Genomic DNA, 15,488 nt, shown 5'->3' on the forward strand with positions numbered 1-15,488 from the left:
GGATCCCAAGTGCTGTGAGGCAACAGTGCTAACCACTGTGCTCCCGTGCCACCCCTTCAACTGTCCCTTTATTGTCACTGGGTCAAACTCCTGGAATTCCCTCAGGAACAGCACAGTAGGTGTATCTATACCACACGGACTCCAGCGATTCAAGAAGGCAGCTCACCACCTTCTCAAGGACAATTAGGGATGGGCAATAAATGTTGGCCTCGCCACATCCCATGAAAGAATAAATAACAAATTCCTACCTTGGAGGTGAAACTATGTTCCTGTCAGGGGGCGGGGCTTGAAGCACCGAGTGGGCGGGGCTTGGATCACCTTCAGACTCCCTCAGCAATGACCGCACAGGTGCACTGAAATGAAATGAAAATGAAAATCGCTTATTGTCGCAAGTAGGCTTCATATGAAGTTATTGTGAAAAGCCCCTAGTCGCCACATTCCGGCGCCTGTTCGGGGAGGCTGGTACGGGCTGGTACTGCAGCATATCGCCCTCAGCAAGATGGCAGCCGTTAACCTGGGCCTTTCATCGGAGAACCGCATTGAAGGGGCGGCACGAGAACACAGTGGTTGTTTGCAAATGCGGATCGGTAGCTTTTCATTCTGGGCCTACACCGGGTGTTTATGAAGCCTCACAAACCACCCGCCAGTACTATCGCTCCCCGCTCGCCTGCAGTTTCTAATTCTGTCAGAAGTCTTACAACACCAGGTTAAAGTCTAACAGGCTTGTTTCGAATCACTAGCTTTCGGAGCGCAGCTCCTTCCTCAGGTGAAGGAACAGTGCTCTGAAAGCTAGTGATTCAAAACAAACCTGTTGGACTTTAACCTGGTGTTGTAAGACTTCTTATTGCGCCCACCCCAGTCCAACGCCGGCATCTCCACATCATATATAATTCTGAACTGCGAAGAATTTCACCCCAAGAACATCGCTCCAGTATCGGCGCTGCGCATGCTCCAGATTACAATACCCGGGGAGTGATTGACGGCAGCTCAGGACCAATGGGAAAAGGGGGGCGAGACTGGCGAACCAAGCAGGAGCAGCTGGTCCTCCAACCAATGAGAATGAATGAGGGGCGGGGCTGAGCCCAGAACTCCCTTATTGGCTGAAACTCTGCATCATTTCGAAAGCTGATTTGTCTCAAACTCCAGGAGAAAACTGGACCTTTCTGTTTGTGGCTTTAACCCTGTGGGTGTGGAGCAAACATTTCAACATTTGTTACTGAAATGTGGCAACATGATGAAATAATGCTGATTTAAAGGAATAATTCGGCAGACAGGGAATGTCACCATGAGAACAAGGAGTCCCTGATTTCAGTTGGTGAACGAGCAGTAGGGTCAGGACAAGTTACGGAGAAGGTTAATAATGTCATCATTTAGAACAACACAGACTATAAAGGAACATAAGAACTAGGAGCAGGAGTAGGCCATTTGGCCCTTCGAGCCTGCTCCGCCATTCAATGAGATCATGGCTGATCTTTTGTGGACTCAGCTCCACTTTCCCATCCAAACACCATAACCCTTTATTCCTCAAAAAACTATTTACCTTTATCTTGAAAACATTTAATGAAGGAGCATCATTATCAACTGGTGTGTGGAGAGATCATGTTCACTGTAGATCTGTCAGCACAGAAACCGCACTGTGCTTCTGGATACACTCATTCTGCAGGTAGATGAATCTTTTAAACATGACCCTAGTGAAGGTCTTCCTGGTGATGCTAATCCTGTAGTTGCTGCAATTTCCTCTGTCACTGCTGTTTTTATCATTTGTGATGATTTTAGCATCATGCACATGGAATGATTCCAGCCTCCCAACCGGGAAGGAGGTCGTGAAGGTGTGACAGTCGATGGGACTTTGCGTTTGAGCAGTTCAGCTGGAATTCCATCCTTGCCGGGCACCTTTCTACTTGTTGAGCAATCAATGGCCTTGTCCAACTTAACCATAACTGGAAGCTGCAGGAGCGTCAGAAAGAGACTGGGATATGTCTACAGCTGACAGTCATGTTCAACCTAGCGGGACATCTATTCACATCCGTCAGGATGTCACCATCTGGGATTTCAGGGGAACGACTTTGGTGATGGTCAGACCCATTTTTGCTTCAATGACAGGTTAATCTCTGCTGAGTGGCTCTCAAACCAGTCTGTGTTGTGCGCTCCATCTTTATCGTTGAATGCTGTAGGATCTTTCCAATGCAGAAGGAGGCCATTTGGCCCATCGAGTCTGCAGTGACCCTGTGAAAGAGCACTCAACCTCGGCCCACTCCCCCGCTCTATCCCCCTAACCCTGGCTGCTGCTGCTGTGTCAGAAATGATTGAACTCAGTGACTTCCAAGTTTCATCAATATCAATATTGATTGATGAAGTTTTTATTGATGTGCCTGTGAAATATTTCACAGTTTAGTTTAATGTTCCTTGATAATGTCATTTCACAATGGACATGCTACTGTGAGGAATGTGTGAGTAACAATTGTCAGCAATGATTAATCAGCACTTTCTAATTGGAGAGGTTAATCAGTGGAACCTTTCAAACTCTGAATTGTAGATTTTGGATCAAACATCAATTTAGGATTGAAGTTAAAGTTCAGAATTGTCTTGTTCCTGTTCAGAGTTCCTGAATGAAGCTTCACCTTCCGCGGGACTCCTGACACCTGGAGCTTCTCAACTCCACTTCCCGCCCGCCCCGCCCCCACCGATGCCCGCGCCCCTCCCCCTCCCTTCCTCCGCGCCCCCCCCCCCCCCCTCCCCGCCCCTTTCTTGTTTGAAAAGCAACGGCAGCCGCGCGAGGGAGTGCGCGCGCCGCCGGCCAGCATCAGCTCAACAGCGAGGCCAAGCTTTCCTCAAACTCTCCCACAATCCCCCGCTCAGCCTCCTCGAGACAGCATGGCCCGGGCCCGGGCCAAGGGCAAGGAGGCAGGTGGAGACTGGAAGAAATTCCTCTGGGATTCCGAAATAAAAAAGCACTTTTTAGGCAGGACCGGCAGTCGTTGGCTCAAGATATTCTGGTTCTTCTTGATCTTTTATGGCTGCCTCGCTGGGATCTTCATTGGAACCATTCAAGCGCTGCTGCTCACGATTAGTCTATTTGAACCCAAACACCAAGACAGAGTTGCACCCCCAGGACTATCACAAACACTGTATTTGTTCAAAACAGAAAGTTCCTTTAGTATGTCAGACCCAAACTCCTACGAAAGTTTTGCGAAAAGTTTGAACACGTTCTTGGATCTTTACAATGACTCCAGTCAGGGTGGCAACACTCCTTTTGAGAACTGTGAAGAGATTCCTCCAGCCTACATTCATGCAGGCCCACTGGGTGATTCAGGACAGAAGAGAGCGTGCAGATTTTACCGGACGTGGTTTAAGACTTGCTCTGGATTAAATGATCCTAATTACGGTTATGCTGAAAACCCCACATTGTTCCGAAGCTCAACAGGATTCTTAACTTTTATCCCGGGCCTCCAAAGAATTCCACCGAACTTGCAGAAGATTTGCAAATCAATTATAATCCGTTTATTATTCCCATTCATTGTGCAGCAAAGAAAGAAGACCGAGATAAAATTGGACCTGTGAAATAGTTTTCATAGAATTTACAGTGCAGAAGGAGGCCATTCGGCCCATCGAGTCTGCACCAGCTCTTGGAAAGAGCACCCTACCCAAGGTTCACACCTCCACCCTATCCCCATAACCCAGTAAGCCCACCCAACACTAAGGGCAATTTGTCATGGCCAATCCACCTAACCTGCACATCTTTGGACTGGGAGGATTCAGCGGCTTTCCTTTGCAGTACTCCCCATACATGGCAACCGTCTGCAGGAAAAATACCTTCAGTTCTTTGTTGCTATTCAGTTTATAAACGTCAAACAGAATACGGAAGTGCGCATTGAGCGTAAAGTGTATGGTGAAAATATTAACTATAGGAATGTGGCAACTAGGGGCTTTTCACAGTAACTTCATTTGAAGTCTACTTGTGACAATAAGTGATTTTCATTTCTGGGACGTTTTGAAGTAAAATTTGAGATCACGAGCTGATAACTGCATAATACAATTTGCCCCTTTATTTCAAATTAGTCTTGAACAAACTGTCGTATATATGGGACCTACACTTAATCTATATGCTTTACACTAGCTTTCTGCATTTACCTAGGTACGTAACATAAAAGCAATAGTAGTACATATTTATTCCACTGTAAATGATAATACTTGAGCTATGGGTATGCCCATTACTGTAAATTATAATTCCACTAATGTAGCAGTGTTTGTGTTCTTGGGTATTGCTGCCTTGTGCCTCGTGTGAGTTTGAGTGTACATTACTGTAGAGCATTCACAGGTCCTTCAAATTATGTTGCCGTTTTTAAGCACACTTTGCTTTCCCAGTTGTAAATACTCTGAAAATTGCCATGGTATTTGATTTTGTTTCTGTTATGCCCATGTGTATGAATATACTTCTCCTTAGTGTGACTTTGTTGGTGTCTTAACAGGCTGGATGACTGAGTGAAGGTAGCAAAGTTAAGGAGAAACTATTTCTCCCAAAGGGCTGAATCTGTGGACTTCGCTGCCCCAGAGTGCGGTGGATGCTGGGACAGTGAGTAAATTTCAAGATGAGTTAGACAGATTTTTAATTGGTAATGGGTTGAAGGGTTATGGAGAATGGGAAGGATGGTGGAATTACGGCCAGGATAAGATCAGACATGATTGAATGGCGGAGCAGATTCGATTGGCCAAATGGCCTAATTCTGCTCCTATATCTTATGAACTTATCAACACTTCCCTTGGAGGACGTCCGGTGACGGCGGGCAGGAGGCGGCCGCAGAATGGAGAGCCCCCGCTCGGGAACGGCAATTTCGGGGCTTTAAGCCCGGTCCCACGGAGGCGGCAGAAGATGGGAGAAGGCACGGAGGAGGCACTGAGAAGACACAGGAGGGAAAAACCCCCAAAGAAAAATGTCGAGGGTGAGCAAAAAAACGGCTGAAAAAAAACCAGCTGGAGGTCCGTCGGGGAGTGGAAAGGTCACCGCGGGGTCACCAGGAAAAATGGAGGCAGGAGCACCAGGGAAGGCCGCACTGCTTACGGCTGAAGAAATAACTAAGGTGATGGCTGCGGAATTTGAAAAGCAGTTGGCGCAGATTGCGAAATGCATGGAGACGGTGAGGAAGGAGATGAGGGAGGTCTTGTGTGTGCTGGTGGAGGAGGCGGTTTCCCCGGTGAGGACGGAGGACGAGTGCAGTGGCGGAGGTGCGAGAGCAAGAGGAGGCACAGAAGGAAATGAAGGAGACATTGCAGCACGGTGATCAACTTGCCTCGATGGGGAAAGAGATGCGGAAGGTGATGGATACTAACAAGGATCTGCGAGGAAAAATGGAAGACCTGGAAAATAGATCCAGGTGACAGAACTTGAGGATTGTGGGGCTGCCCGAAGGAGTTGAAGGACCGAAGCCGACTGAGTATTTTGCCGCGATGCTGGCAAAACTACTGGGGGAGGGGGAGGACCCCTCCCGATATGAACTGGATCGGGCTCATCGGTCGTGGAGGCCTGTACCAAAGGCGAGTGAGCCGCCAAGTGCAGTGACTCTGTGCTTTCGTAGGTACAGGGTGAAGGAGAAGGTCCTGAGCTGGGCCAAGCAGAAGCGTGTGGTGCAGTGGGCTGGAGCTGGTATACGGGTATACCAGGACTTTACGGTGGAGCTGGCAAGGAGGCGGGCTGCCTTCAACCGTGTGAAGAGGGCACTGTACATTAGCAAGGTGCGGTACGGCATTGTATATCCAGTGAGGCTGAGGGTGACTTACAAGCTCAGGGACTTTTATTTTGGAACGACGGACGCAGCGGAGGAGTTTGCGAAAGCAGAAGGACTGCGAAGGCAGAACTGACAAATTGAGGAATGGCCATGTGCCGATGTAACCTCATGACTGTATTTTCTTCTTTTTTGTATCACTGCGCGCGGGTGTAGAGATTAAAGGAGCCAAGGTGGTATATATTTGGACAAGGGAAGGGATGGGACTTTCACTCAAAATGAGAGTTCTTTGGGGTGTAGGTGGATATGCGGGGTTTGTGTGCTAAAAGGGGATCTTTGGACTTTCCTGGGGCCGGGCAAGTGGGAAAGGGACCAGGGCGGGGGCCTCCACGCTGGCCGGTGTGTGCCGGCCAGTGAACGGAAGTGAGGTGGGGGAGGGGCTGCGGCCATCGGAGCCTGGCAGAACAGGGTCCGAGTGGTCTAGCCGGGGTGGAAAGTTGGGGGGGAAGGAACTGAGGGTAGGGGGAGGAGTTTTACAGGAGGCAGTGGACCCGAGGAGCTGGAGACCGGGGGTGGGGGGGGGTGGGGGTGGGGGTGGGTGGGGGTGGGTGGGTGGGGGGGGTGGGGGTGGGGTGGGGTGGGGGGGTGGGGGTGGGGTGGGTGGGGGGGGTGGGGGGGGTGGGGGTGTGGGGTGGGGGTGGGGGGGGTGGGGTGGGTGGGGGTGGGGTGGGGTGGGTGGGGGTGGGGTGTGGTGGGGTGTGTGTGGGGGGGGTGGGGGTGTGTGGTGGGGGGATGGGGTGGGGGGGGTGGGGGGGCGGGGGTGTGGTGGGGGTGGTGGGGGAGGTTGGGGGGTGGGGGAGGGGTGTGGGGGGGGTGGTGTGGGGGTGGTGGGGGTGGTGGTGGGGGGGTGGGTGGTGGGGGGGGTGGTGGGGGTGGTGGTGGGGGGGTGGGTGGTGGGGGGGGTGGTGGTGGGGGGGGTGGGGGGGGGTGGGGGGGAGCTGTGTAAGATTAAGGGTGACTACGGGTAATCCCTGATTTATTTTTGTAATTTGTTTATGTAAACATGCGGGTTGAGGTTTGGGGGGTGGTGGGTAGATGGGATCGTTGTTGTTATTATGGGGACTGACATATCTTGCTGATTATTGTTTATTGTTGATGGATGTAAATGTGGGAGAAAATGTGAAAATGGAGGAGAATAAATTTTTTTTTTTAAAAAACACTTCCCTTGGAACAACATGAAGTGTCTGCTGCTTTCCAGATCCCTTCCTTTCAACTCACTTTTCAATTCGACTGCTTTGCATTATTCTCAACTCCAGAGAGAACACTCATCCCACAGAACCTCTCCTCCAAGGACAACTGCCTGATCTCAGGAATCAATCCAGTGAAAATTAGCTCCTCACTGGCAGTGAGCGAATAGAGAGAAGAAAGAGCAGAAAGGTGAAAAGCGATAGAGACACAGATAGGCAGAATGTAAGAGTGAAGGAGACTGAGCCAAATATAGAAACAAAGAGAGACAGAATGGGGTAGACATTAAAAGCAGCAGATACATTTCACCATTCCATATGATTGCTAACTTAGATTAACAGACAGAAAGAAGGAAAAAATACTTAGATTTAAACAGTGCCAGCAGAGAGTCAGGAAAAAGAGAGGGGCTGGGGAGGAAAGAACAAATGATCTTATGATGGGATTGATAAATGGAGTGATTAAATGACAAAGAGGATGATGGTACCGGGCAATATTGTAATAATGAGAGAAGTAAAAAAACTAATAGACCAAGAAAAGAAACAAAAGACAGGTCCGAATTTAAAATTATAACAGACAAACCACTATCAACATCTAATGTCTGAAAGATTGAATGATGGTTCCAATCAGAAATTGTTGAAATGAATGTGCCTGATCAACAGATGAGTTCTCTGACCTACCATTCAGCTTCATTGGAACAGTGCAGGACATCCAAGGTACAGAGGTCAGACTAGGAGTGGAGCAGAGAATTCAAATGAATGCTCAGAATCACATTCATCATGTGGTGATGTTCCACAAAGCAGTCACAAAATCTGAATTTAGTTTCAGAATAATACAAAGCAGTCGAATTGAAAAGTGAGTTGAAAGGAAGGGATCTGGAAAGCAGTAGACACTTCATGTTGTTCCAAGGGAAGTGAGGTCTGGTTGTGTCAATAAGATAATAGGAGCAGAATTAGGCCATTTGGCCAATCGAATCTGCTCCGCCATTCAATCATGTCTGATCTTATCCCGGCCGTAATTCCACTGTCCTAAACTGTGTGGAGATCACATAGTGAGCAGCAAGTGAACATAACTAAATTGCAAGAAGTATAAGTATGTCCCGCGTCATCTGGAAAGTGTATTTTGGGACTTGAAATCCCTCTCTGGGCTGGAAACACATGTGTAAATGCCATTGTAAAAAGATTGTTCACCAGTTGAAAGTGGAAAAGAGTTCACTCGGTCATGCCATTTACTGACTTGGCCACACAGTCACACTGGAGAGAGACCATTCAGATACATAGTGTGTATGAGAGGGATTTACTCAGTTTCCCTACTCATTAACACTCCAGCTTTAAAGGTTCGAAAGGCTCTGATCCACAATTGCTGAATTCTTATTGGCAAGACAGAGTTTAAATATTCGGTGGATGGGGAAAATTCACTTGTTCACCCCACCTGCTGAGGCGCCAGTGAGTACATATCGAACTATTGGGGTTTATTCTGCAGTTAATTACACTGAGGACAGGACTATGCTTCCTGAGAAATTGGTTGATGCATCAATTAGTTTAATAATTTTACATGTTAACCCTATAGCTGCGATCATAATCAGACATGAAATACAATTTTCGTCAAACAATATCACCTTTCAATGGCGGGTGGTGGTACCCAGCATTCCTGGCGAACGAGAATATGCCCTATCATCACAATAGCAGATGTGTGCGCATGCACAACGGATGTTGTTGAATAGAGCATGCGCCATGCGTGTTCATGCGCAGTTTGGGTGCTGGAGCTGCAGGGGCGCGATGGAGTGGCTTCAGGAACACCCAGTGGAGGAGGCCTCAAACCCAGAACAAGAAGCTCCCCGTCCCCAATTTGAACCGACCCCGGTGGTAATTGCAGAACCTCTGTAACTGGGGAGATGGGGGTAATTCCAGTGGATCAGAGACCCAGGCCAATGGTCTGCGGACAGGGGCTCAAATCCCACCCTGGAGTTGGGGAAGTTTAAATTAAATTAATAAAGGGGGAGGAATCTGGAACATAAATCCACTTTCAGTAGGAATGACCATTACAGCTACCATCAATTGTAAACTGATGGGAATCTGCTGTCCTTCCCTAGTCTGGCCTACATGAGATTCAGAAACAAATCCAATGAAACCCACATCCCATAAAATAACAAAGGAAAAATTGATGGACTTGGGTTAATGACAGTCAACTTCCTCGGGGGGGCAGGACATGTGCAGGGTCATCACTGTCCCTGTGCGGTGGCACAGTGGTTAGCACCGCTGTCTCACAGCACTGGGAACACGGGTTTGATTCCAACTTTGGGTGACTGCGGGGAGATTGCACATTCTCCCCGTGGCTGTGTCAGGCTTGCCTCCTGGTGCTCTCGTTTAGTCCCACAGTCCAAACGTGTACAGGTTCGGTGGATTGGCATCCCTCAGTTGCCCCTTCATGTCTAAAGGTCCGGTGGTGTTATGGGAATAGCGTGAGGGAGTGGGTCCTGTCGGGTGTTCTTTCGGAGGGTCAGTACAGACTCTGGGCTGAATGGCCTCCTGCACTGTAGGGATTCTATGAAATATATATGTAAATGTTCTGAATTGCCATCCTGGACTGACAGCAATGGATTTTGGAACTCCTTTTATAGGGTGTAACACCGCAAACTCAAACCAAAAAAAATATTTGTCTCTGTTGAATTTTTAACCTTCGACATTGTGTTCACAGGATGTTGGAAAAGCAGGAGATGAAGGCAGGAAACTCAAACCAAACATCACATCAGGATCTGACGCGATTGCCTAAATTACTGTAATCTGAATATCATTTAATCTTGAACATGGAAGGAGAAAGCAATGGAGAGAAACCGTCCACGTGTTCTGTGTGTGGACGAGGATTCAGCCGATCATCTGGCCTCTTGAGACATAAATGCAAACACGCTGGGGAGAAACCATGGAAATGTGGGGACTGTGGGAAGAGGTTCAGATACCCGTCTGAGCTGAAAACTCATCAACACAATCACAATGGAGAGACACCGTTCACCTGCTCCGACTGTGGGAAGGGATTCACCACCTCATCCATCTTGCTGACACACCAACGGGTTCACACTGGAGAGAAACCATTCACATGCTCCGAGTGTGGGAAGGGATTCCCTACCTCGTCTATCCTGCTGAAACACCAGCGAGTTCACACAGGGGAGAGGCCATTCACCTGTTCGGATTGTGGAAAGGGATTCACTGATTCATCCGACCTGCTGAAACATCAGCGAATTCATAACGGAGAGAGGCCATTCATCTGCTCTGTGTGTGGGAAGGGATTTACTCAGTCAAAGACCCTGCAAAAACACCAGCGAGGTCACACCGGGGAGAGACCATTCACCTGCTCTGAGTGTGGGAAAGGATTCACTCAGTCATTCATCTTGTTGAAACACCAGCGTGTTCACACTGGGGAGAGGCCATTCATCTGCTCCAGTTGTGGGAAGGGATTTACTGATTCAGCCACCCTGCTGAGACATCAGCGAGTTCACACTGGGGAAAGGCCATTCACTTGCTCCAAATGTGGGATGGGATTCACTCAGTCATCTCACCTGCTGAAACACCAGCGGGTTCACCAGTGACTGCAGTGATTGGATTTTGTTGTTAATCACATCCAGGACCAAATCATTTTTATTGGCATCTGTTTCTGCTGAGGTTAATAGACCCCAGCACAGTTGTAGGACATGTTATGGATAAAAGTTTTAAAAAACAACTTTGTGTTGAGCAGTTTGGTGAATGTTTTTACTGTCTCTAACACAAATGAGTTCCTTTTGAATGCTCTCCCCCTCCCCAGTCTCCTCCATCTTCATCACTAACAACAAGTGTGAGGGGCTCTTGGAGCTTCTTTATAACTAAAATTGTGACAATCCAATCCGCTGCCTCTGCTGCTTCCCTCCCTCCTACTAGCCCACCGGGACAAACTGACTCTTAATTTCCCCCTTGTCTGAGTCCTGAACTCCTATCTTCCTCCATCCAGCACCCTCACACACCAGTGAGTTCATACTGCAGAGAGAGGGTTTAAATGCTGAGACTGTGACAGGAGCTGTAAAACCCACATTCACTGATGGTTCACCAGTGCAGTCACTCTGGTTCCACTCTATTCATCTGCTCTCAGTGCAGGGAGAGGTTCAGCCGATTGTCTATCCTGCAGCAGCACCAGTGAGTTCACACCGGGGAGAGGTCATTCAGTCCAAAGATGTGCGGGTGAGGTGGATTGGACATGCTAAATTGCCTTAGTGTCCAAAAAGGTTAAGTGGGGTTACTGGGTTAAGTGGAGTTAGTGGGTTACGGGGATAGGATGGAGGTGTGGGCTTGGGTAGGGTGCTCTTTCCAAGGGCCGGTGCAGACTCAATTGGCCGAATCGCCTCCTTAGCACTGTAAATTATATGATTCTATGACCTGCTCCATGTGTGGGGAGGGATTCACTGAGTCATTCAACCTGTTAACACACCAGCGGGTTCATACTGTCGGAAGCTATTTTAAATGTGTTTTAAAATTTCTCTGGAGCTGATGTCCTATCAGCATGTTCACACTGACCATTCAGGATCTCACTGTGGGTTCAGGTGATCATGTGGACTCAGTGTCCGCCAGCGCACTCATACTGGGCAGAGACTGTACATCTATTCCATGTGTGGGAAGAGATTCGCTCAGTCATCCCACCTCAACACACATCCACTTGTCCACACTTTTCAAAGTTCTGACTGTGAGCAGATCGGATCTGCTGACAAACACATTCACACGAGTAAGAGGCTGTTCACCCGCTCTGTGTGTGGCGAGAGATTCACTTGGTCATCACCCCCACTGAGTCACCAGTGAATTCATGGTGATTACAGGGGTTGGATTCTGCTGTTATTGCTGCTGTTAATCACATCCAGGACTGAACCATGTTCATTCTGACAGTTGGAGTTTGTTTCTGTTGATAATAATTCCAGTAACTGGAATGAAGTTTAATATTCTGGATAAATGTCAAATAAATCAGCTTTGTTTAAACCTGTTGTACATTTTTGTGTTTCCCATCTGAGTATTTAACATCACGTGTCTCGAGCTCAGAAAGGACAATCTGGGGGAGGCTCATACGGCAGCAACTGAACTTCAGGCTCACAATTTACTGACGGTCAGACCCATGCAGAAACTCTGGCTGTATTTCTTCAGAAGCTACTTCTCAGCTCGTTTCAGCTCACCTTCCAAACGAAAACTCAATTCAACTGTTTTTCTGCAAAATGCCTGGTACCATAGCTCCTCCCATTAATTACATCATCTTACCAAGATGAAACTTAATTAACTCCACAGGGAACCTCCTTAATACAAATAAAACTCCATTCGCCCAAACTTTTTACAATGCCATAATTACACCTCTGGCTGCCAAAATCTTTCAAACCAGGATTCTTTAAAAACACCACTGCAGCAGTCATACACACACTAACCCAGGCTTTAACCCTTACTGCACCAAATACCTATAATACAATATATCTGAAATCCCTCCATTCATCACAAGGCTCATTTTCCCAAATGTTTAGTTGACGTATAGAAATCCTGAGTTCTCACTGGGACAGGCACCTATCAATATGTTTTGAAAAATAAACTGCTGGTTTATGTTTTCATAGTGGCTGCAAAAGCTTGGAACACAGTTAATGAAAAGGATACTAAGTGACACACAGCCTAAAACTAATACAGAAATTACAAAGTTATCTCATAAAATTTATAACAAGTGTGCATAAAATCAGTGCATAAAGGTGTCAGTGTGTAAATGTTGAGAGAGCAAAATATATTATAAACTACAGCATGACATATTCAAATAAAACATATTTGTATGTAATATGTGTTAAACTGACGAAAGAACTATGAAAACTGATTGGAGAACTTAAATTATTTAAGTTCACAAACCAAAGGTGGTTACATAGTGTGACAGAAAGTGACTGCTTCTTTCCAGAAACTACAAGTTAAAGGTTAAACTAATTTAAAATACAAGGCTGAAGGTTTGAAATCTCAGTTTTCTTCACACAACCTCACAGTTTTCTTCACTCAAACTGATGTATAACTGTTCATTTTCAATGGCAGGAGAGTTTAACGGTTCCAGACCTTTGTTCATCCAACCTTTATGGGATTCACAGCAGTTGCCCTGTAATTAAACCATTAAAGTGTAACTTTGTCCTTGCCTCAGGCCATGGGATGTATTTCACTTGTCCAGTTTGGCAGGAAGAATAGAAAAAACAATATTCTTGTGATCTTATGAGACAAAATCCCATCTTCACACTGAGGATACCCTCCATTGTCCCGTGTGACACTATCACTGTGCTAAATGGGGTAGATTCAGAACACATCTCGATAAAAACAGGGTATCCAAGAAATGAAAATGAAATGAAATGAAAATCGCTTATTGTCACAAGTAGGCTTCAAATGAAGTTACTGTGAAAAGCCCCTAGTCGCCGTAACTTCATTTGAAGCCTACTTGTGACAATAAGCGATTTTAATTTCATTTTCAGAGCTGCTGTGACCATCAGCAGCCTAATACTCAATTACAATCAAACCTCATAGAACATTACAGCGCAGTACAGGCCCTTCGGCCCTCGATGTTGCGCCGACCTGTGAAACCACTCTAAAGCCCATCTACACTATTCCCTTATCGTCCATATGTCTATCCAATGACCATTTGAATGCCCTTAGTGTTGGCGAGTCCACTACTGTTGCAGGCAGGGCATTCCACACCATTACTAATCTCTGAGTAAAGAACCTACCTCTAACATCTGTCCTGTATCTATCTCCCCTCAATTTAAAGCTATGTCCCCTTGTGCTAGACATCACCATCTGAGGAAAAAGGCTCTCACTGTCCACCCTACCTAATCCTCTGATCATTTTGTATGCCTCAATTAAGTCACCTCTTAACCTTCTTCTCTCTAACGAAAACAACTTCAAGTCCCTCAGCCTTCCCTTACAAGATCTTCCCTCCATACCAGGCAACATTTTGGTAAATCTCCTCTGCACCCATTCCGATGCTTCCACATCCTTCCTATAATGCGGCGACCAGAATTGTACGCAATACTCCAAATGCGGCCGCACCAGAGTTCTGTACAGCTGCAACATAACCTCATGGCTCCGAAACTCAATCCCTCTACCAATAAAAGCTAACACACCGTACGCCTTCTTAACAACCCTCTCAACCTGGGTGGAAACTTTCAGGGATCTATGTACATGGACACCGAGATCTCTCTGCTCATCCACACTACCAAGAATCTTACCATTAGCCCAGTACCCTGTCTTCCTGTTATTCCTTCCAAAATGAATCACCTCACACTTTTCTGCATTAAACTCCATTTGCCACCTCTCAGCCCAGCGCTGCAGCTTATCTATGTCTCTCTGTAATTTCTAACATCCTTCCGCACTGTTCACAACTCCACTGACTTTAGTGTCATCTGCAAATTTACTCACCCATCCTTCTGCGCCCTCCTCCAGGTCATTTATAAAAATGACAAACAGCAGTGGCCCCAAAACAGATCCTTGTGGTACACCACTAGTAACTGGACTCCAGTCTGAACATTTCCCATCAACCACCACCCTTTGTCTTCTTCCAGCTAGCCAATTTCTGATCCAAACTGCTAAATCACACTGAATCCCATGCCTCCGTATTTTCTGCAGTAGCCTACCATGGGGAACCTTATCAAACGCTTTACTGAAATCCATATACACCACATCAACTGCTTTACCCTCATCCACCTGTTTGGTCACCTTCTCAAAGAACTCAATAAGGTTTGTGAGGCACGGCCTACCCTTCACAAAACCATGTTGACTATCTCTAATCAAATTATTCCTTTCCAGATGATTATACATCCTATCTCTTATAAACCTTTCCAAGACTTTGCCCACAACAGAAGTAAGGCTCACTGGTCTATAGTTACCGGGGTTGTCTCTACACCCTTTCTTGAACAAGGGGACAACATTTGCTATAGGCCGGCATAATCCCTCACTCTACTGCTGGGAACACACAAAGCAAGTGTGGAGTACAAGGAAAGTAGAAAAAAACTTAAGAAAGGAGTCTGGAGGGCTAAAAGAGGTCACAAAAAGTAATTGGCCGGCAGGATTAAGGAAAGTTCCAAGTCTTAATTTTAATAATCTTTATTGTCACAAGTAGGTTTATATTCACACTGCAATGCAGTTACTGTGAAAAGTCCCTAGCCGCCACATTCCGGTGCCTGAGGGAGAATTCAGAATGTCCAAATTACCATTCCTGGGATCATCCGTGTGAATCTCCGCTGGACCCGCTCCAGTGCCAGTATGTCCTTCCTGAGGTGTGGGGCCCAAAATTGCTCACAGTATTCTAAATGGGGCCTAACTAATGCTTTATAAAGCATCAGAAGTACATCCCTGCTTTTATATTCCAAGCCTCTTGAGATGAATGACAACATTGCATTTGCTTTCTTAATTACGGACTCAACTTGGTGGATGATGAGTCTGGGGAAGGGTGTGTAAATAGTTTGCGGCATGCTAAGATTAAAAAGGAGGTACTGGGGGTCTTGAAAAATATGATGGT

General features: G+C 46.8%; 1 protein-coding gene and 1 pseudogene across 1 annotated transcript in view; both read left to right on the forward strand.

Annotated features, from left to right (window-relative positions):
- The window catches only part of LOC140419360 (uncharacterized), a 38,332-nt gene extending 26,379 nt beyond the window's left edge, over positions 1 to 11,953 (forward strand). The window contains exon 4 of the mRNA XM_072503239.1: positions 10,002 to 11,953. Within this exon, the coding sequence (XP_072359340.1) occupies positions 10,002 to 10,545 (544 nt within the window). The 3' untranslated portion in view covers positions 10,546 to 11,953. The remainder of the gene's footprint in view (positions 1 to 10,001) is intronic.
- LOC140419356 (sodium/potassium-transporting ATPase subunit beta-1-like) lies at positions 2,813 to 3,701 on the forward strand (annotated as a pseudogene).
- Positions 11,954 to 15,488: the final 3,535 nt, after the last annotated feature.

Source organism: Scyliorhinus torazame, chromosome 5 (assembly GCF_047496885.1).
Source record: "Scyliorhinus torazame isolate Kashiwa2021f chromosome 5, sScyTor2.1, whole genome shotgun sequence".
Lineage (NCBI taxonomy): Eukaryota > Metazoa > Chordata > Chondrichthyes > Carcharhiniformes > Scyliorhinidae > Scyliorhinus > Scyliorhinus torazame.